This window comes from Chelonia mydas, chromosome 18 (assembly GCF_015237465.2).
Source record: "Chelonia mydas isolate rCheMyd1 chromosome 18, rCheMyd1.pri.v2, whole genome shotgun sequence".
Lineage (NCBI taxonomy): Eukaryota > Metazoa > Chordata > Testudines > Cheloniidae > Chelonia > Chelonia mydas.
Window position 1 is genome coordinate 21,545,566 of NC_051258.2, and position 22,311 is coordinate 21,567,876.

At 46.9% G+C, this 22,311-nt stretch overlaps 1 protein-coding gene across 3 annotated transcripts in view; it reads right to left on the minus strand.

Moving 5' to 3' along the window:
* Positions 1–22,311, minus strand: part of ACOT7 (acyl-CoA thioesterase 7) — a 112,403-nt gene that overhangs the window by 7,760 nt on the left and 82,332 nt on the right. For all 3 annotated transcript variants that reach the window (XM_043531835.1, XM_037881278.2, XM_037881280.2), the window contains one exon: positions 10,647–10,831. In XM_043531835.1, the coding sequence (XP_043387770.1) occupies positions 10,647–10,831 (185 nt within the window). The remainder of the gene's footprint in view (positions 1–10,646; positions 10,832–22,311) is intronic.

The following is a 22,311-nucleotide window of genomic DNA, read 5'->3' on the forward strand; positions in this document are numbered from 1 at the left end:
GTAAGCTGTCCCCCTCCTAGAAACAGTCCTGCTTATTGATACTTCCCTATTGTCAGCTACATTCTGGGATTATCTGTGAGACAATTTTAAATCCAGCTAATGTGTTAATTCCATAGAGTTCAAATTTTTTAATCAAAGTATCATGTGGTACTAGGTCAAATGCCTTGGAGAAACCCAAGTATGCCATATCAGCAGTTACTTCATCAGCCAGATCATGTTTTATTTAAGACTATAAAGTGGGAACAGAAAAGCACTCACTCAGATGCACAAAGGAACAAAGACTCAGGAGAATATTGTGTGGTCCCACCTGTATGACTCTGGGATTTTAACATCAAACACTAGGCGACTGAGAATCACAGGACCTTAAAGACTTATAAATTAAAGTTCTAACTAGTAATACTAATGGTGGGCATCTGTTACCAACCCCCGAATTCCCTCAACTAGCACATGGTAAAAATTAAAGGCAACGCAGCACCTGGTGCAAATGCCTGGGGGAATCGATTAACAATGTATAATCCTGAACTACATGGGAACAATACAGATTAATTATTAAATTATTGCCCGGAGATACACAGATGTATCTGCCAGTCAGCTCCAGGAGCTGCATCTGACATGGCTGCTCTGGGCCTGCCAGGACGGGAGCTACTCTGCAGCTGAAACATATGGGGCTGAGATCAATGTGGAATGTCAGAGCCCCCAACCATGACCCTAGAGTGACTCAGGACACTGTCGTCTGCTACAGCACAAGGGGACTTGTCATCCTTTTGACGTTAAAAGTATCTTCACCCACATATTTTGCTGATGTTGCATCATCTGCCCACACAGCCCCTAATGACCTAGTATGGAAACTAAATCATGCTCGACGGAACACCTGGAGGTGCTAACTTTTTGTCTCATTTCACTCAAAAGTTAACACCAACTCCAACCACTGTTTTGTTTTTATCTCTTTGGGCACGTTTCATCTTGCATAGCAGCGCAAGTCCCATATCAGATCTAAGGTGAACTCCAGAGGTTTTAAAAGAGACTCGGTGGAGATTTGGTGCAAGGACCAGAATCACCTCATCAGCTGAAACAGAAATTCTGGCCTTGGGGTTGCCAGTATCTCTAGTTAAACTGTAAGCGCTTTAGGGCAAGGACAGGAGGATTGAGACAGAGCAAGAGACATGCTTCCTACACAGACTGCTGGCTAGCAGCGAACACCTGACCTGGAGTGGCAAACTCTGCTTCCCTTGCCCGGTAACATGCCATGCTACTGCTATACCAATAGAGTCAGCCCTGTCCACTCCAGCACTACGTGGATCACATTCACATTCTCTGCAGTACACAAGGGTTTTGACGTCCCTTTCCACTGGACAGAATAATACGGATGTAAAAACCAGCTGTTTTCTAAAAGCCATTACAAAGTAAGCAAGAACATTCCTTTCCAGAGCAGATGCTCACTACTGGGGAGCCAATAAAACCTGGCTCGCCTCCGGGTTCAGCATCCTCCTGTGACGGGAGTTTCCGCAGCGTTTCTGAAGCGTCTGGCACACGGGGCGAGCTACGCTGCACTCCAGCAGGCTGCTGCTCAAGAGTGGCACGAAGAGCTGGCACACGCACCCAGACAGGCACCCTGAAGGCCGAGCTGGGGCTGGCTCTCAATTAGTAACGTGCCATTAAAATACAAGCCCTGCTGGAGTGCCCCTGATGCCCCGGTGGTATCGAGGGGGTAGAAGGACACACGCAGCCAGGGCAAGGCTGAGTCCACACTTCCATTTTTCAGACTTGAGGGGGAAAGGCCTGAGCTGGTAGTAGCCTGGCCTACATCTATAGCCAGTGGGAGCGAAGGGCCTGAAAATTCCAGTGCAGGCTAGACCAAGGTCTTCAAAGGCAGCAGGCCGTTTCGTTCCCCTGGACCTAATAGAGGAAAGATAGCAGCCCTGCCCCCTGGCCAGGGCTTCTCTTTCGCCTTGCTGCCCTCCAGGGAAACGGGGGCCAGAATCTGCCCTGTGGGGAGCAGGAAGCTTGGCCTGTAGCATGGACTACATGCCTGTTAGCACCTGCAGATATTTTACATTATTCAAGTGACTCTCAGAAGCCACCACTATGCTGCTTTTCTCTTGCTACACTGACAAAGTAATGGGAGACGAAGTGCCATCTTGCAGCCCCCCACACTCCAGCTGGCTCTGGGAGGTCACTCCCCTCCTCCCTATAAAACACATACTTTTCAGAAGACACATGCATTTTTAGAATGCCAAGTACAGCTGCAGAGAAAACAAGCGAAGGAGTCTCTGGACGAGTCCGAGTGTGTCTGGCTAACAGTGCCATGCAGCAGACAGCACAGCTCATCCCCAGGGCTCTTTACCACAGACCATCTGAGCTGGCTACCATTTGGCAGTAAATACACCAGGGAAAAGGAAGGGAGCGGGCTGGATCTCAAAGCAATACATGGAAATCTACAATTTCACAGACTTTAAGGCCAGAAGGGACTATTATAATAAGCTAGTCTACCTCCTGCATAACACAGGCCAGAGTTTCACCCAGTGATTACTGCATCAAGCCCAACTATTAATGGACAAAATACAGCATCCTTTAAAGAGCAGCCCATCTTGACTTAGACTCCAGGTGGTCGATTTACCACCTCCCTAGGTAATCTGTTCCAATGGCAGATTTACCCTTGCTTAAAAATCTGTGTATTATTTCCAGTTTGTCAAAGTAAGGGTGGGTAAAAAACAGAGCTCCACAGAAAGGCCACAAAACTGTCCAGAGTCACAGGACCTAGTGCCAGGAGTGGGATCAGAACAGGGGTCCAGACCCAGACCCAGACCCTGCCCTATCCACACAACTAAGCTGCCAGCCCAGACTTCCAGGCAAGCAGGGCTGGAGGTTCTAGTATCTGTTGGTGCTGCCTCCTACAAAGGTCCCTTGAAAGGGCCGTTAAATGCTCCCAGCTCTGCCCCAGGGCTGGAAGGCAGCCTGCTTAGTGAGAGCAGCTGAGTTTGGCCCAGAATTCTCATCTCCCATATGGTCTCCAGCCTGGCCCCACTGCATGTGGGTGTAAGACTAATCTACAGTGGAAAACATTGTTCTCATTTTCCAATAGGAAACTTGCAAACAAAGCGCTTTGGCATTTGCCTTTCCTGTGTGTGATTTGAGAACACACTCTGATAACTTGGCATATGAAATAAGTAATGAAGTTCACAATTAGCAGAGTCAATAGCCTGTCTGTTTTAGAATGAATGGCTGTCTAGGCTGATCAGGGCTTCGAGGGGTGGGCAGAACAATTTCCTGTAAGCCTGACAGTTACAGACCTCTTTAATTAGTGAAGTCATGCAGAGAAACCTCACTTGAGTTTATAATGGGAAACATAAGGCGTCTCTGGATGATAATGAGTGCAATTAAAACTTGTGTCCAGATTATTTTAGATATTTAATTGAGCAGGGCACGCGAGGTACTGCCGAGCTCTGCAATGACTTGCACCCTGTGCAAACCCACTGTGCCAGGCAACAGCCAGGGCACAATTCAGCCCTATGGCCACAAATATGTATGGTCAGGAGGCATGTGAAATGCACTGATATTAGCGTCTGGGGGACATAAGCACGTTAGTGATGGTTAGCTGCTGGAAGCCACCATTCCCAGCCAGGACCTATGTGAAAAACTCTGGGCAGAAACTGCCCAAGGCCTTTTGTTTAGCATGCGGTAAAATACCCACTCATGTGCACCGCTGAGGTACAGCAGAGTGGCACTGGACAGTAGATGCCGCATCGCTGCCTGTTAAGCCACCAGAATTGGCATGGCTTTGCACCAGCTAACACGCTGCACTTCCGGTAGGAACAAGGCTTAATGAAGCAACATCTCATGGAAGATGCTGGAACTCACTGCAAATGACATTACTGCACAAATATCCCAGTGCGCATCATCTCCATCCCATTCCCATCACTTTCTAAAGGTTGAATTAAATTGCTCCTATTGGGGACTTTCAAAGCAGAGGAAGAGGCTGATCTCACCATCAGCCCAGTTCTTAAAATAAAGATGCTCTTATGAGTGGTAACTAATCTCATAGGCCTTATCAGCAACTCTTTTTAAACAAAGCAGACCCATGTGAGAGGCCAATGGAGAGAATATGCTGCTGAAATATGAACTCCCACAATAATGAAGTTGCTATTTATATTTCACAAAACAGGCTCCTAATCTGAACATTAAAACCCAACAGACTTCCTGCTCCTCTTCTGGGGCTTTGCTAAATGAGTTCTGCTCTGAGCTCTGCCGTTACTGGATAAATGTGCCGGTAGCTCCATGCAATGCTCATTTACAGCACACTGCTCTTAATCACACCCAACGAGCCTGCAGAAAGAGAGTACATCATCTCCAAAACCCTTTCATTTTTAAAGTAACGTGCTTTGCATGTTTCCTTAAAAGGTCTTTGTGCTCCAAGGTGGTCCCGCTATCAACAGTCCCAGTGGCTAAGCACAGTCCAGCTAAACATCTCTTCTGGGACTTGGAGGAGGGATGTTGCACATTAAACAACCCAAACACTAGCCAAATACTCCCAGGTGGTTAGTCTTGAGTCTGTGTGATTAATGTTTCTTTCCATGGGTAGAAAGAGACCAAATATGGGCACAGAGTGAAATCCCCCCAGAGCATTGCTTCAATCCCATGTGAGCCCTCCAAACAGGGTTTAAGGAGAGCATGGGTCATGTGCAGGCCCTCTGCTGAGGAGGTAATTCCAGCTACTCACCAAGGATAGGGAATGTCTGCTTAGGGGTCTGGGCCAGGATTGGGAGTCAGGGATTCCTAAAATTCTAACTCAGGAAGTGGAGCTCGTAATACAGACCAGCTGCACAGAGTTTATCTTCTGATCAAATCAGATAATGGTTGTGAAGTACTATATAAATGCCAACTATCAGCTTGATAATGACTCCATTTGCTATAGACCTGAGCGGACTCGGGGGAGAGAAACAAGGATGGGAGGAGGATAGAAAGCTCAATGTTCCTAAGTCAGCTACATTTTAAAATGCCTGTTTCAGACGTTTGAGGGCAGCCCTCTGCTGCCTCATGACACGTCAACAGGATGCAAAGAGAGTAACTTGACAGACAACGGCAAATTCATCCAAATGAAGATAGTTGGTGCCTAAAATCTCCACAGTTGGTATAAAAGTATTTTCCCTGTGGGAAAACACTGAAAATGTCTGTGTGAGAAGGACAGCCACATCGGACACACGTGATGGGCACATTGTGAAAACACAAACAACCTGAAATGGCCCCTTTACAATGTAACAGGACAGGCTCACTAGAGTTGGCTGTGCCTCAACAATCTAACAGAAGCTTCAGGTGCCCTAGTTGGTGGATTTTAGATGAATGCAACTCCTACACAAATCATATTCTTGATGTATTTTGAACAATGTCTGTTCACGTCTTTAGCAGAAAAGGGCTGCAGTCAATGATTCTATAAGGGTACTAGTAATTGTCTGGAAGAACAAGCAGCCAAAACTCCAGCTTAGGGCAGAAACTCCCTTTCACTCACCTCTGGTGTGCTTCTGTAACATAGGACACCATGAGATCATTCCGATTCTCCTCTCACCTTGGGGCAACTCCCTGACTTCACTGGAGTTACTCCCTCCTGACATACACCACTATGGACATGTTCCAATCAAGCCGCTTATAGCTCACCTTTATGCTGGATTTGGACAGTTTCACACAGCCCCTGAACAGGATTTTAATATACAAGCACAGTGACAGAAATCTTTTATTTTTAAATCTCAATTGGAGAAACGCCTCAGTTCTGCCTAGAAAGAATTGGCTGATACAGTGCCTCACACACCCACTTCCTTTAATGTCCAGCAGGATTTCACCTTTGCACAACTGTTAATAAGCATAATTTTAGGAGACCCATTGTGGCTGACAGTGTCAATATGTATTAAGGTCACCATCGCATATGGTTGCATTAAAGGCTTTGATATGTAAAGCGGTAAAGACTATCCGTATGAGTTGATGGTTTTGAGGGGTGATCCTGCTTCATATGCCCCTGTCTACTCAACAGTCTGCAATCCAGAGCTCAGGCAGGCAGGATAAGTATGTCTCCCCCAATATCATTACAGCTAGCTATGCTTTTCCAGCTGGGGGGAAAACAGCACTTCTTTTAAAAGCATTAAATATGCAAAAAAAACTTGAAGTGGGAGATCAGTTTGACATCATCAAAACCAGCATGGGAATCATGTTCTGTGGGTGTTGATACAGGCATCAGGATGATGCTCAAGGTAGCACAGAGCAAATCATGAGCTTTGTGATGTCAAAATTCTACTAAGTTACTCTATAATATTAAAAGGAACAAGTTCACAAAAAATAGTACATTTCATTCTAGTAACATTCGCATTCCTTCAATTATTCAGCAATTTGAAAAAGATCTCATGGAGTTTAATTTCAGCTAAAGACGGTAACCAAAACAATGTAAAGGTCTGAAGCAAAAACATGAGTGCAACTCTCTGCAAGCAAACCAGAGGATTTTTACAGCCCGTTACAATAAAATTGACCCAATTCTCCCCTCTCACACACTACTTTTCACCAGTGTAACACCACTGCAGTCAGTGGTGAAAATCTTACGGTTCATTCTTTAAGCCATACAGTCCTCTGCCCTCTCTAAAATTGGGCAAGTTAAATATGCAGTATTGTATCTTCAGGAGGCAAATACATGACTGCAGGATGTCTCGCTACCAGATACTTGAATGTGAGTGTCTGGAGTTATATAAAGCCTCTAGATTTAGAGACTGGGAAATGACTTCTTCACTCATTGCCTTTTCTTTCTGATGGACAGGATCCCTGAACTGAAAGATGTACAGCTGGCCAGGCTACGAACACTTATTGCCCCATGGAAACGGAGTGTTTTTATTAGTTTTTGTTGTTCAGACTTTCTAGCTCTGACTTTAAAAAGCCATAGCACCCAGGAATTGGTACAGGTGACTCACCTGTAATAGCAGTGACTCTGTCTGTACCGTAGAGGGTGCTCTGCAAGGCACAGACAATGCCTGATTCTGATCATATGCTGGTGTAATTCCATTTGTGAAAAGAGGGTCACTCCAGATTTAAGGGTAAGACACTTGAGGAGAGTGGCCTGCTCTGAATGAATCCAGGCAAGATGAAAGTGATGTTTGGTGTCCCAGGACACCAGGCGAGTGTCATTCAGTATCCAACCACCCCACAATGGGTCCCCAGCTACAAGCTGCTGTATAGTAAGTTACCAAGTGAGACAGTCATTTCATTGTTTGTTTTTTTCGTCTTTCAGATAAACAAAGAGAATATATGGACCCTACAGAAACTAGCCCAGAAATACCATGCAGGGCCCCTTAAAAATGTATGGGATAAGAGTGATAAACAGAGACCCTCATACCTGTCAATATACAGCTTCCACTCAAAGAAAGCATTAGAGAGCAGCAGCTATCAGGAAGTAAAACTTCTTCCAAGCAGCACATTAAAAATGTATACAACAGGTAAATACAGGTGTGTAAAATATATAAATGCTACTCTGCTGGCTAAGTTATAATTAGCCGACAAAATGCTGGAGTGCAGAAGGGGATCTACACGGTATAAAATATTAAATCAAGAAATAACTCCAAGTCAGCAGTGCTGCATTATATGTCAAAGAACGGTGGATCAGGAGAGCTAAAAATAGACACGAAGGCTGAAGCAGAATTGACAGTAGCGAATGGGGAAAGGGGTTCATCAGCAACATACAGACATGGGATGAGCTACTGCTCGGGAGGTTCCAGGGGGCCAGATTCCTTGCTTCATTCATACATTCAAATCTCTACATAAGCTTTTACAACTAAAGGAAGAAATGTGAATGAAGCTGAATTCAACATGAAACAATGGGTGTTACCATTCTCTGTGTATATAAAATCTCCCCACTGTATTTTCCACTGAATGCATCCGATGAAGTGAGCTGTAGCTCACAAAAGCTTATGCTCAAATAAATTTGTTAGTCTCTAAGGTACCACAAGTACTCCTTTTCTTTTTGCAGATACAGACAAACACAGCTGCTACTCTGAAACCTGTCAATGTTTATACTTAAATCTATTCATTTTGAAGGCTGGCAAGACTGACACTTGCTTTGGAAACTCTTATTTATGCTTATATTTTTCTGATGAATAATTGAAGGAAAGAGGTCTTGTTGGACAACAAAACCCGAAGGACAGCACATACAAAGCTGAAGTCTGTAAGATACTTGGTCTTTAATGAACAAGAAATGAGAAGCTTGTAACCTTGAAGCAATGAGCCGAACATTTGTTTTTAGAAAGACATGTTTGCAAGTGCAGTTTGAAGGCTTTGTGTTAGCTGTTTACTAAAGACAAACCTCCCCACAGCATTTCAAGTGAAAGGAACAGCTACAGACACTTCTAAAACCCTTTGTGCTGTGGCAGCGACCCTCCAAGGAGCTCTCGCACCCCTGGAGTCATCCAGATCACGACAGGAAAAATCAAACATTTTGCAAAGGTATTTTGGGCCTTGCTCCCCAGAATTAGGGTTAGGAGCCATGTCATCTTTGTCCCTGTGTGTTTGTACCACTGGTGAGCTGGTATCTATCAATGAGATGCAGGAGCACAGAGGAAGAAATTCAAGTACAGGTGAGGTTTCCCCAAACTACACAGGGGAAAAAGTTTGCCTTTCTTTTCCCATGACTGAGGGGGAATTTGCCCACTCCAGTATTTATAAAGCAGTCAGCGACAACTAGGAGAGAACATGGAAATGGAAGAATGCAGGACAAGAAGTGATATGGCCAGTGATGTTCTGAACTCATTCAGTTACTGCTCCCCAAAGAAAAGCAGCCGTGACATTACTGGCTCGCTCCTGGTTCCCCCCGGCTCCAGACCAGCTGAATCACCCAGAGTGCTGGGGACAACTACTCCCTTGCCCTGTCAGGGTAGCATTCTCTGCCCTGGGAGCTATGGCCATTTTAAACAACAACAGTAGAATCCTGAGGTGTAACTGCATTAACAGATCGGACAGATGTAGACATTTATCAAGGCTAACTGAAACTGGCACACCAAAGTAGAAATGCAACACTGGACAGTGAGCGGACGACAGCAGCCAGAATTTGGCAAGTTCACAAGCTAGCAAGTAACTCACATTCACATACCTAAGGCAGTGATAACATTTAGGGCGTAGGGCAGGGGCGGGCAAACTTTTTGGCCCTTGGGCCACATCTGGGAATGGAAATTGTATGGTGGGCCATGAATGCTCATGAAATTGGAGTTAGTATGTGGGAGGGGATGAGGGCTCCAGCTGGGGATGAGGGGTTTGGGTAGGAGGGTACTCCAGGCTGCGTACTGAGTAGGAGGGTACTCCAGGCTGGGACCGAGGGTTTTGGAGGGCGGGAGGAGGTCAGAGGTGCAGGCTCTGGGTGGCGCTTACCTCAAGCAGCTCCTGGAAGCAGCGGCATGTCCCCCCTCCAGCTCCTATGTAGAGGCACAGCCATCCACAGGCGCCACCCTTGCAGCTCCCGCAGCAGCATGTCCCCCCTCCAACTCCTATGGGGAGGCGTGGCCAGGTGGCTCTGCACGGTGCCCTGCAGCTCCCATTGTCTGTGGTTCCTGGCCAGTGGGAGCTGTGGGGGTGGCGCTTGGGGCAGGGACAGCATATGGAGCCCCCGGCTGCCCCAACATATAGGAGCCGGAGGGGGGACATGTCGCTGCTTACGGGAGATGCGCGGAGCCACAGCATGTGCAGAGCAAGGCAAGACCCTGGCCCCACTCCGCGACTGGAGCACCAGAGCAGGGCAAGCTCCAGACCCTGCTCCCCGGCGGTAGCTCGAGGGCCAGATTAAAATGTCTGCTGGCTGGATGCAGATGCCCAGCTGGCATTGGGAGAGTCATCTATAAATAACCCCTTTCTTACCTTGCTGTCCAGGGGCTCCAGAAGCTGCCCATCTGTGTGTGTGGGGGGGGGGAGGGGGCGGGGGCGACTACCTGGAGTTGGTTGTGAGTGTTAGATCCCCTTAAAGAGGGATCAAAACCAAGCAGAGAAACAGCAAACACCTAAACACCCTGCAGACTCAGCTTTGGAGAACTGCACAACCCTGGCGTGGCTCCTCTTGGCACGTCTCAAGGCAGGACAGTTGCCTTTTGCCTCCCCTGGGCATCCAAACTGTGACAGTGAATCAGCCTGCTGGGACATTTTTCTTGTGTACTCTGTGGTTTCCTAGCAATCACTGTGGCTCCGCAGGCCAGACAGCCAAAGCGGAGTCAAGGGCTCCAAATGTGATCATAGTCTATCGCTGATCTCCTGTGTTATTCTGCAGCAAAATTACAGGCTTAAGATGGGGAGATGCCAGGAAAGGCGTGTGGGCTTTTGACCAGACCTGCTCAGCCCAACACAAATACGAGTCTGACCAGAGTAGCTAAGAACAGGAAACGTACAGGAAACAACGCTCCATCCTCCCTGACACCATGACTCCCTTGAAAATTGGCTCATTCGAGTGATTCTAGCCTCAGTGCAGGAATAGCCCAAATCACCCTTTCAGAGCAACGGGGGGGACCAGAAAGCACTGGGTAGTACCTTCTGTTTGTGAAGGGAGCGAGGCCTTACAACAAGAAGTTATTCCTGTGCTGCTCCCCAACCGGGGGCTTCACATAATGCAGCACGAAGGTTGAGCTCTTTAAATGAAGAATTCTTACCACCAGCTGTGGAACAGGTAGAGGCTTCCCCTCCTTGCTCAGCGATACGTAGGTAAAGAATGCACTGACAGCACGATATCTTTCTTTAGGCTCATCAACAAAAGGATCAGCATCAACAAAGACCTCAATCTCCATGGACTTATTGCTCGTGAAGGTCATGCGTCCGGAAATAGTAATGATACAACCTGCAAAACACAGATGGCTTGGTTAATCAGTGGCTCCTACAGTGGCAGCAGGAAACAAGAGCCATCCATTACTTAGACTGTTGAAACACTATACGGCTAAATGGGCTAACATTAGGGTTAGGAGCAACTGAAAGGCTAGACTGATTTTTTTGTTAGGTAACAAAAGAGGTACGACAAGTCTTGGAATATTTCTTTCCAACTGTGGCTGTTATTTTTGTTTCCCTTTCTCTGGTTGTGGGAATTTCCACACTCCATGATGGCACTAGCCAGCTGAGAGGAGTAACTGATATCTCGTCTAGCCAGGCAAACTCAGTCTCTATCTGGAATGTCTGCAACCAAATGCCAGTCAACCTACAGTACCATATCCTTTATAAGGTGTCAGCAGTCAGCCTCCACTATGGAACACCTTTCACAACAGGCTCTGACTGCACACCGAGCACCCGTGTGAGCTAAGAGACATGGCAATTTCTCCCACCACTGAAATGCATCCATCTCTCAGGCAGAACATGGCTGCTGTTAGCACAAGAGCAACACAATACCAGTTTAGGACAGGAAATGAGGAATTTAAAATTTACAACGGGAAGCTCAGGGGAATTTAGGGAGGTAAGATATTTGGAATTTGGTCATACCATGGCAACTCCACTATTCTACTAGCAGTGCCATAGGAGCTACAAAGGACCACAAAAGATCAGGATTTTGGTTTTGTATCTTCTCTGTAATACAGCATTGCTTCCCATCACCATGCTGGGGCAATGACTCAGAGGGAAGAGTAGCACCAACCGAATCACCAAAACACCTTCCTGGAGCATCCAGCCAGGCAGTTTCCCTTCAGTGCACAGCTCTGAACAGACCCAACTAAGCCTGAGAGATCAGATAGGAGCAAAGCACAGGGGGTATGGAGTATGGCTGGAGGAGTTCACGTACACGGAAACCAGAGCAGAACAAACATTGGCTGCATAATGACATTTGTTGAAATCTGCCCGTAACCTGCTGACCTGAAATGTAACTATTAATTCTAGGGCCAATCGCTCTGGATTTTAACCGAAGGCATAGTAGGTAAACCACGTTCCATCGCATGCACGGATATCAAAGCGAGTTAGTTGGGATGTGGAGCCGGATACTTCAGCAGAGAAAACGGATCTGAGCTCTCCCAGGACTGGTACGAGGAGAGGTTTTTCTGGGATGGGAAAGAAGCTGTAGCAGTGTGAGGGACCTTGCTATGTAGTATATTTAAACATCAGTCCTGTGCTTAAAGGCAGGAAGGGGTTCTTTGTCATATCATACTTCGGCAATGGGTCGGGGCGGCAGGGACTCCACGGCACTGAAAAAGGTCCATGTAGCTTTAAGATCTACCCTGGGCTGGTCCTCAATGTTCTGTAGCAATAGCAGGAGAGATGGGGCATGAAGGCAGCCTTGGACAGGCTGTTGCACACACAGCTGTAATGACAGTGCGTCCAACATCAAAGCATTGTACAAACGTTAGCCAATCCTCAACCGCCCACTGAGGCAGGTAAGCATGAACCTTCTTTCAGAGACAGGAAACTGAGGCACAGACACACCAGGTATGTCCAGCTCCCCAGAGTTCAGGCCTAAAACTTAGGTGTTCCTGTTTCCCAGTCCTGAGCTCAATCCGTTAGATCACAGTGCCATGAGGTCTGGCAGTGGGGGAGGTTTAGGTTGGATAGTAGGAAAAACTTTTTCACTAGGAGGGTGGTGAAACACTGGAATGCGTTACCTAGGGAGGTGGTGGAATCCCCTTCCTTAGAAGTTTTTAAGGTCAGGCTTGACAAAGCCCTGGCTGAGATGATTTAGTTGGGATTGGTCCTGCTCTGGGCAGGGGGTTGGACTAGATGGCCTCCAGAGGTCCCTTCCAACTCTGTTATTCTATGATGCTAGAAGAGGAAAGAAGAGATACGCTGTTTGTATACCAGGACTATGGATGGACTCCCCTACACACTTTAGGCCATGACTGTCTCAAGAAATGAGCATGCATAATATGGCAGCTTTCGGGGGCACAGCCCCATGGAGAGGCCTAAAGTCCTCCTACCCCATCGCCCTGAGAAAGTGTTCTGTTTTGAACACACTTCCCACATTAGGGACATTCCTGAAAATACACGTTAATGTGGAGCAAAACCGAACAGGCGGAGTCTCTGGCAGACTCAGGAGATGGTCTCCACGTGCTACGCAGACAGAACGCATTAGTCGTAACTAACGGTTCGCAGCACACGGGTCTTTCGGAAAAGTTGCAGTTCACCACAGAATCTGAACTTGGAGTGCTGCAGCGAGTCCCTTTGTTCAGTCTCCCGCCGCACCTACTCCTCATTCGCGTTGGCTTAGCCAAATGCAGATGCACTTCACATTTTTAACAATTAAACTTTTTTTTTGAAGTGGGATTGCACTTTTATTTCAGTACAAAAATACAGTCTCTGCCCCTTAAGTGGAAGAACCAATGCAGCACATGGACTAGTGACTAGTAATTTAGGAGACAAATAGTTAAGGGAGGAGATGTGCAGAAAATCAGCGACGGATAGATTCACCTAATGAGTTTTGTCATTTAAAAGAAAAACCAGCAGGCTCCCCATGCTAATCATTGCCATGACCTATCATTTGAAACCTACTTTATAAGATGAATAAGTAGAAATGAATTCCAATATATTTCACTTATAATGGAACACAAATACGGTCAAACTCCACAATGAAGATAATCACATTTTCTCAGAACTGTTACAGAACAGCAGAATACATACCAGACTGCAGTAACGTAACTTAAATAGCTCTCAGTGCTAGTTTGGCTGTATGATAAACGTACTGCAGGTCAATTGTGTTAGAATCTCTTTCTGGACTATGGGGCTCCTGTCATAGCTTCTTTGTTTTCTGGGACTCCATTACATCCTGTTACTGTAACAATTCTGTGCACATCTTGAGACCAAATGAAGGTAGGAACTGCCATATTAGAGCAGGCCAACGGTCCATAATATCCAGGCTCCCACCACTGGCCACAGCCAGTAGCTGATGCCTCAGAGGAAGCCAAAGTTCAAACCGAACGTGCACTGTGCTTCACATGGGGGATCAAGCCAACTCTCCAACACATCCCATAGGGAAAGAATGGCTGCACTATGGTACATTGCAGCGCTCCCTCTTTCTCGGGTTTGAGGTATGGAGAAGGACAGAGTGCCTTCAGGGTAAACCTAATCAGAAAGGGGAAACACCACAAGAATGGACACCCACAGCCTTCAGCCACAAGCCCCTTACCTAAATGGAGAGACGTCATCTTGCCTAAATCAAACGATTGCCAGGTATAAAGTCCAATGGAACAGCACTGCAGAGCTTAAAGCACCAAAGTAACACTCAGAACCTTTCACCAGGGAACAGGGACAATGCTTTGGGCACGCACAGCCCTTTCCCTGTGCATCGTGCCATGAAAGGGTAGGCACAAATTGCCACCTCATTTCTACCATGCTAAGGTGCTTCGGGGCTTGCCAAATCATTTAGGTAATTATGAAGTGCTTATTGAACCTATAACTGTGAACTCTCTACAGCTGTCACTGAGTTAATGCAACCCACCAGCATGAAGAATCCTACACACTGACATGCCGAAAAGGATATTTCGCTTTCAATGCATGTCACTAACAATGGTCTCATTTAGGGATTTATACTCACTGCATTCTTGGTAGGATGTTCCAGAAATCCCCCAACAGACAAATCACAGATACTGAGGGGGGTGAACTTTGCTTTTTCCAAGTGCCAATCACACCAAAATGTCTGGCATCAAACAAGTCCTGACAATGGCTAACCAAACCTTCACAGGGGAGATACAATCCCAAGAGTTGTTTCAGAGTAACAGCCGTGTTAGTCTGTATTCGTAAAAAGAAAAGGAGTACTTGTGGCACCTTAAAGACTAACCAGTTTATTTGAGCATGAGCTTTCGTGAGCTACAGCTCACTTCATCGGATGCATAGCATATCGTGGAAACTGCAGAAGACATTATATACACACAGAGACCATGAAACAAAACTTCCTCCCACCCCACTCCCCCGCTGGCAACAGCTTATCTAAAGTGATCATCAAGTAGAGCCATTTCCAGCACAAATCCAGGTTTTCTCACCCTTCCCCCCCCCCACACACACACACATACATACAAACTCACTCTCCTGCTGGCAACAGCCCATCCCCCTTTGAAACCCCTCTTTATAATGCGCATGATAATCAAGGTGGGTCACCTCCAGCACTAATCCAGGTTTTCTCACCCCCCCCCCACACACCCCCCTCCAAAAACCACACACACAAACTCATTCTCCTGCTGGCAACAGCTCATCTTACAATGTGCACAGCAATAATCCAAGTTTAACCAGAACGTCTTGGGGGGGGGTTTGCAGGAAAAAAACAAGGGGAGACAGGCTACCTTGCATAATGACTTAGCCACTCCCAGTCTCTATTCAAGCCCAAATTAATAGTATCCAATTTGCAAATGAATTCCAATTCAGCAGTTTCTCGCTGGAGTCTGGATTTGAAGTTTTTTTGCTTTAAGATAGCGACCCTCATGTCTGTGATTGCGTGACCAGAGAGTTTGAAGTGTTCTCCGACTGGTTTATGAATGTTATAATTCTTGACATCTGATTTGTGTCCATTTATTCTTTTACGTAGAGACTGTCCAGTTTGACCAATGTACATGGCAGAGGGGCATTGCTGGCACATGATGGCATATATCACATTGGTGGATGTGCAGGTGAACGAGCCTCTGATAGTGTGGCTGATGTTGTTAGGCCCTGTGATGGTGTCCCCTGAATAGATATGTGGGCACAGTTGGCAACGGGCTTTGTTGCAAGGATAGGTTCCTGGGCTAGTGGTTCTGTTGTGTGGTATGTGGTTGCTGGTGAGTATTCGCTTCAGGTTGGGGGGCTGTCTGTAGGCAAGGACTGCCCTTTCTCCCAAGATTTGTGAGAGTGTTGGGTCATCCTTCAGGATAGGTTGTAGATCCTTAATAATGCGTTGGAGGGGTTTTAGTTGGGGGCTGAAGGTGACGGCTAGTGGTGTTCTGTTATTTTCTTTGTTAGGCCTGTCCTGTAGTAGGTGACTTCTGGGAACTCTTCTGGCTCTATCAATCTGTTTCTTCACTTCCGCAGGTGGGTATTGTAGTTGTAAGAATGCTTGATAGAGATCTTGTAGGTGTTTGTCTCTGTCTGAGGGGTTGGAGCAAATGCGGTTGTATCGCAGAGCTTGGCTGTAGACGATGGATCGTGTGGTGTGGTCAGGGTGAAAGCTGGAGGCATGTAGGTAGGAATAGCGGTCAGTAGGTTTCCGGTATAGGGTGGTGTTGATGTGACCATCGTTTATTAGCACTGTAGTGTCCAGGAAGTGGATCTCTTGTGTGGACTGGACCAGGCTGAGGTTGATGGTGGGATGGAAATTGTTGAAATCATGGTGGAATTCCTCAAGGGCTTCTTTTCCATGGGTCCAGATGATGAAGATGTCATCAATATAGCGCAAGTAAAGTAGGGGCGTTAGGGGACGAGAGCTGAGGAAGCGTTGTTCTAAATCAGCCATAAAAATGTTGGCATACTGTGGGGCCATGCGGGTACCCATAGCAGTGCCGCTGATCTGAAGGTATACATTGTCCCCAAATGTAAAATAGTTATGGGTAAGGACAAAGTCACAAAGTTCAGCCACCAGGTTAGCCGTGACATTATCGGGGATAGTGTTCTTGATGGCTTGTAGTCCATCTTTGTGTGGAATGTTGGTGTAGAGGGCTTCTACATCCATAGTGGCCAGGATGGTGTTATCAGGAAGATCACCAATGGATTGTAGTTTCCTCAGGAAGTCAGTGGTGTCTCGAAGGTAGCTGGGAGTGCTGGTAGCGTAGGGCCTGAGGAGTGAGTCTACATAGCCAGACAATCCTGCTGTCAGGGTGCCAATGCCTGAGATGATGGGGCGCCCAGGATTTCCAGGTTTATGGATCTTGGGTAGTAGATAGAATATCCCAGGTCGGGGTTCCAGGGGTGTGTCTGTGCGGATTTGATCTTGTGCTTTTTCAGGAAGTTTCTTGAGCAAATGCTGTAGATGCTTTTGGTAACTCTCAGTGGGATCAGAGGGTAATGGCTTGTAGAAAGTGGTGTTGGAGAGCTGCCGAGCAGCCTCTTGTTCATATTCCGACCTATTCATGATGACAACAGCACCTCCTTTGTCAGCCTTTTTGATTATGATGTCAGAGTTGTTTCTGAGGCTGTGGATGGCATTGTGTTCTGCACGGCTGAGGTTATGGGGCAAGTGATGCTGCTTTTCCACAATTTCAGCCCGTGTAGATTTCTTGAAGTATTTGCTGCTTAAATGACCTTGGCCCTATAGGAAAGATTTTTCTCTGTGAATAAGGGGTATGGTAAAGTTACATGTGTCTGGAGCTGCTGGATTAACATCAACATTTAATATAAATAATCAACTGCCAAACATTTCAAGACTGCCTGTATTCCTTGACTAAGATTGCAAATAGTTGTAGGAGATCATGCGTGTTAACACCTTGAAACCACGCACCAGACTACACAATAGAGCACCGTAAGTATGTTATCCAAAATAGTTACTATAAAAGGTAGTAAACTATTCCAAAGGCATTCAAGAATGCATGTGATCTCACTTAGGATTGAACAAAGGAAACCTACAAAGCCACAGAATTAAGTCCTTACTTCCTGTAGGAAACAGAGACCTCGCCATCTTCCACTCCAAGGGCAAGGCACACTTCAACTGTCCTTCAGCATGAGCACAGAACACCACGTGCATGACGTATTTACCACGCGAAAGCCCTACCAGTACAAAACGCTCCACTGCACATACAATTCTCCCCCTGGGAAAACTAAGAGAAAGCAAACCACCCGTAACAGATGGCAGTCGTGTTGCTTGATGAGCTACTGGAAGCTCGTTGATGAGGTGGCTAAGACCCCAAATGGAACTGAATTAGGCTGCCAGCAGTAGCAGCTGCACCAAGTCACACCTGGAAAAAGAGCAGCAGCTAAAACTGTGAAGTCTGCTTCTCTTCCAAATGACACAATTGGCAAAATATTGATGGCATATCACCAGGTATAAATGCAAAGAAAAGAGTGTCGCTTCTCTCAAGCTGGTACAGTCGATCCGTATGTAACATGCATATTACGTGCACGAGGGGATCTTGTATACTTCAAACGAAAAAAAACTGCTTGAGCCACAGGAAAAAAAGTTAGGAATTCATTGAAAATTACGAATTAAAGGCCGACTAAAGTGGAAAAACATGTTGTATCCTGCACTGAAAGAGCTGGACCCAAGTTGGTCTCATGTGAAGCTCGTCAATGTGGTCATTACTTGAAAAAATCATTACAGTATAAGCCCTGTCAGTGGTGGAGCTGCCTCTCTAAATTCATGTAATTTTAAACTCAGCTGTCAAAGCTGTCACCTTGAGTGAATCCCCGCCGGGTAACAGTCATTCCAGCACAAACAGGTCTCGGGAAGAAGGGGCAGAAAATGGCCACCATTTTTTCCCCCCTTACCCTCACTCAGTGAGACAGTGTCTCTCATGCTCACACATACAGAACAGCAGCACTGTTAATCAACTAAGCAATGCAAGCTCTGTCTTAGACAGACAGTTATTTGGATCAAGAGGTGAATTCACGTTCATTCCTTCCGGTTTGAAAATTACGCTGTAAAACACCCTGCTTCCAAAACCCACAAACATTCTGGCTTAGGAGAGGGAGGAAGGAGGGAAAATGGGCAATAATTTTTTAGGAAGTTTCTCTCTGTGGGTAAAATTCATCCCTCCCTGTGCAGAGGCCAGCACAAAACTTATGAACTACTGATGTCCCATTTATGCCCTACTTTGGAGGACTTAATCACAGTCCAGGACCTCTGCATAGGGATGAATCACTAAAATTTGCAGGGCCTGCAAATATCTGGGAGGAGTGAAACTAACTGGAGCTAACTCTGAAATAGACAAAAGTACATAAAAAGCTGGTTTACTTTTCTCCCCCTCCTCCATGGTATTTTAGGGACCAGAGTGGAGAGCACAGAGGAGGGGGAAGAGTTTGGGGTTTGATTACTTTTAAAAAGGAGAGTATGAAGCTGGCAGCATCTCTCGCCCTTTTAGTTTGCTGGAATTCAATCTCTTTACTCACAGATAGCTTGGATGGTCAGCAGGGCTATGACTGTAGGCTCAGTAGTATCCAATTCTAAGGTCTCTCCGCAAGACAGAGCCTCAAAAGGTAGCTGTGCAAACAGACCCTTCATTTTTGGCTCTCCAGTTAAGTCTAAACTGCATGTCCTGCTTTAACCTTCCCATCCATCTGGTATCTTCACTGCTTTAGGATTCCTTTGCAGCACTGCAAGCAGCATTACTATTGAGACTAGAACAAGGAGTCCAAACAATGAATAATTCACAGTCCCAGCGAATGCAGACAAGCCTTCTTGGGAACCCAGCCTCTCCCAGATGCTCTATTGTGAACCTTTAGCCAAAATTCTCCATTCGTGACACTGGAATCATGTTCCCAGCTGACAAGTCAAACACAGGATTGTGACCTCAGGTAGGGAATAAGCAGGAGATGAACCTCTCAAAGCACTGAAAAAATCACATGCTCCTGCAAACGGGCCTACAGGGAAGAAAAAAAGGAGGCACTGTAGGAGGTAGAGACCACTCTGAACAGAATTTTTTACGACTCCTCTGTGATATTAATAATCTGGGATTTTATTGCTCTTCCTGGAAAGTTTCTCTGCCTTCATTTTCTTTATTTCATTATTTTGTATTACTCTGCACACTTTGCTCCTCCTTCAGCAAATCCCGACTGTGCCAGGCTGCCCTAAATATTGCATGAGGGAGTGACTCAGATGTGCTAGCCGTTTGGTCAAAGCACTGTAAGCTTTCAAACTTGTGAAGAACATAGGATAATAAATAAAGCTGTGTCTCCCCCTGAGCGCCCAGGAGATGAATGACCATTCCAGATAAGGCCCAGCCATAACTGCCTGGATCCTGCACGAACCCAGACCATACTCTTCCAGATATCTGCTATGGAGGACAGGAGAGGGGGCACACCATTGGAGGTGGCTATGGGTGACGGAAAGGGAATGCTCCGCCAGACAATACAAGGCTACTCCAGATTAAAATAGTTTATTTACAGTTGTTAAAAATCAAGCCCAGGCTCACATCAGCAGCCAGCACTTCACGGCTTCCTTCCTCCAGTCCAAACTCCAGTGTCCCTGAGCATTTGTCACCTGCAGCCAGGCTGAAGGAGCATCAGTGTGAAATCTAGGATTTATTTAAATAAAGTTACAAGCAGTTTCTGGTACCTCACCAGCCTGAATCCGCCTGCCTAGGAAATCTGTTGTAAAAGCACAAGCTAGTTTTTAAGAGATGTTTCTCTCTCCTCTATTGATGGATGACGAGACTCATACAGGAAAAGGGAAACTACTGACCAACTACCCCGAGGAGAGAGTGAAACTGGCTACACAAAGTGCTGCCAAATGCAGAGTAAACTGAAAAGAGAATTTTTTTTCTTTAATCCTGTAGGAATCTCAGGGCAGGGCTACACTTGCAGATGTAGAGCGCTTTGAGGTAAACCCACCTTCAGAGAGCACCGTAGGGAAAGCGCTGCAGTCTGTCCACACTGACAGGAAGCAGCGCACTAGCGTGGCCACATTTGCGGCAATTGCAGCGGCATTGGGAGCGGTGCATTGTGGGCAGCTATCCCACAGAGCATCTCTTCCCATGCTGGCACTGTGGCTTGTGGGAAGGGGGTGCAGGGCACTCTGGGTCCTGTCCCAACACCCCGTGATGCATCAGTTCACATCCCAGCAATCCCTGTGCTTCCATCCACATATGGCGCCATCTTTCAACATTTTTTGTACTGCGCGTGCTGTCTTCCCTTTCGGTCTGCGGGAACGGAGCCCGAACTGCTGAGGAGAACGCTGACAAGTCTCGCCAGCACGTCACGTTTGGCAGTCGAGTTATTCCTTAAGATCCAAAGTGACAGTGAGGACTCCGACGATATCGACGCAAGTAATACATACGACACAAGATTGCTTGTGGCATTCACAGCCACGCTCACCACCGTGGAACCCCACTTTTGGGCTCGGGAAACAAGCCCTGAGTGGTGGGATCACATCGTCAGGCAAGTCTGGGATGACGAGCAGCAGCTGCAGAACTTTCGGATGAGAAGCGCCACTTTCATGGGACTGTGTGCTGAGCTCGCCCCCGCCCTGCGGCGCAAGGACACGAGATTGAGAGCTGCCCTGACGGTGGAGAAGCGGGTGGCTATTGCGATCTGGAAGTTGGCAACTCCAGACAGCTACCAGTCGGTCGCTAACCAGTTTGGAGAGTGGGGAAGTCAACCATTGGAATAATGCTGATGCAAGTTTGCAGGGCCATTAATCGCATCCTGCTCAGGAGAACCATGACTCCTAGTAACGTGCATGACATTGTGGATGGCTTTGCACAAATGGGTTTCCCTAACTGCAGAGAGGCGATAAAAGGCACACATATTCCAATTCTGGCACCAGCCCACCTAGCCTCCGAGTACATTAATCAGAAGGGGTATTTCTCTATGGTTCTCCAGGCGCTTGTGGATTATTGTGGGCATTTCATTGACATTAACGCAGGCTGGCCCGGTAAGGCGCATGATGCATGCATCTTTCAGAACACTGGCCTATTCAGGAAGTTGCAAGCCGGGACATTTTTCCCCAGACCAGAAGATCACCGTAGGGGAAGACAAAATGCCCACTGTGATCCTTGGAGACCCCACTTACCCTTTAATGCCATGGCTCACGAAACCCTACACAGGGAGCCTGACAACAGCAAGGAGCGGTTCAACAACAGGCTGAGCCGGTGCAGAATGACTGTGGAGTGTGCTTTTGGCTGTTTAGAGGGCCGCTGGCGCTCTCTGTATGGGAAGCTGGACCTGGCCGATGACAGCGTCCCTGCGATTATATCCGCATGTTGTACCCTCCATAACATTTGTGAAGGAAGGGTGAACGATTCACTCAGGCATGGAACTCGGAGGTTCAACACCTGGAGGCTGAATTTGAACAGCCAGAGAGCAGGGCTATTAGAGGGGCCCAGCGTGGGGCTGCAAGGATTAGGGATACCTTGAGGGAGCAATTTGAGGCTGAAAGCCACCCGTAATGTCTGGTGCCCTGCATGGGAGTGGTTCCATGGTAGTGCTCTGCCTGCATGGCTACGAGCGCCTGGATAGAGTCCGCTTGGTGCTTCATTATGCTTATCAGCTGATCCGTGCTTTGCTGCTGGAGCACCGTGCTTTTGTGCTGGCGCGACTCATTCTGCTGGCAGATCCTCCTTTCACTGTCCCACCACTCCTGCACTTTTTGATTTTCATTACTTGAATGCTGCATTACTTCATGCAACATGTCTTCCTTGCTTCTACGTGGCCTCTTTCTGATTCTTTGGAGTCTTTCGGCAGGTGATAACACGGTCAGCTGAGATCTCAAGGTTGCATCTGTAAAGGCAAAATGCAACACTT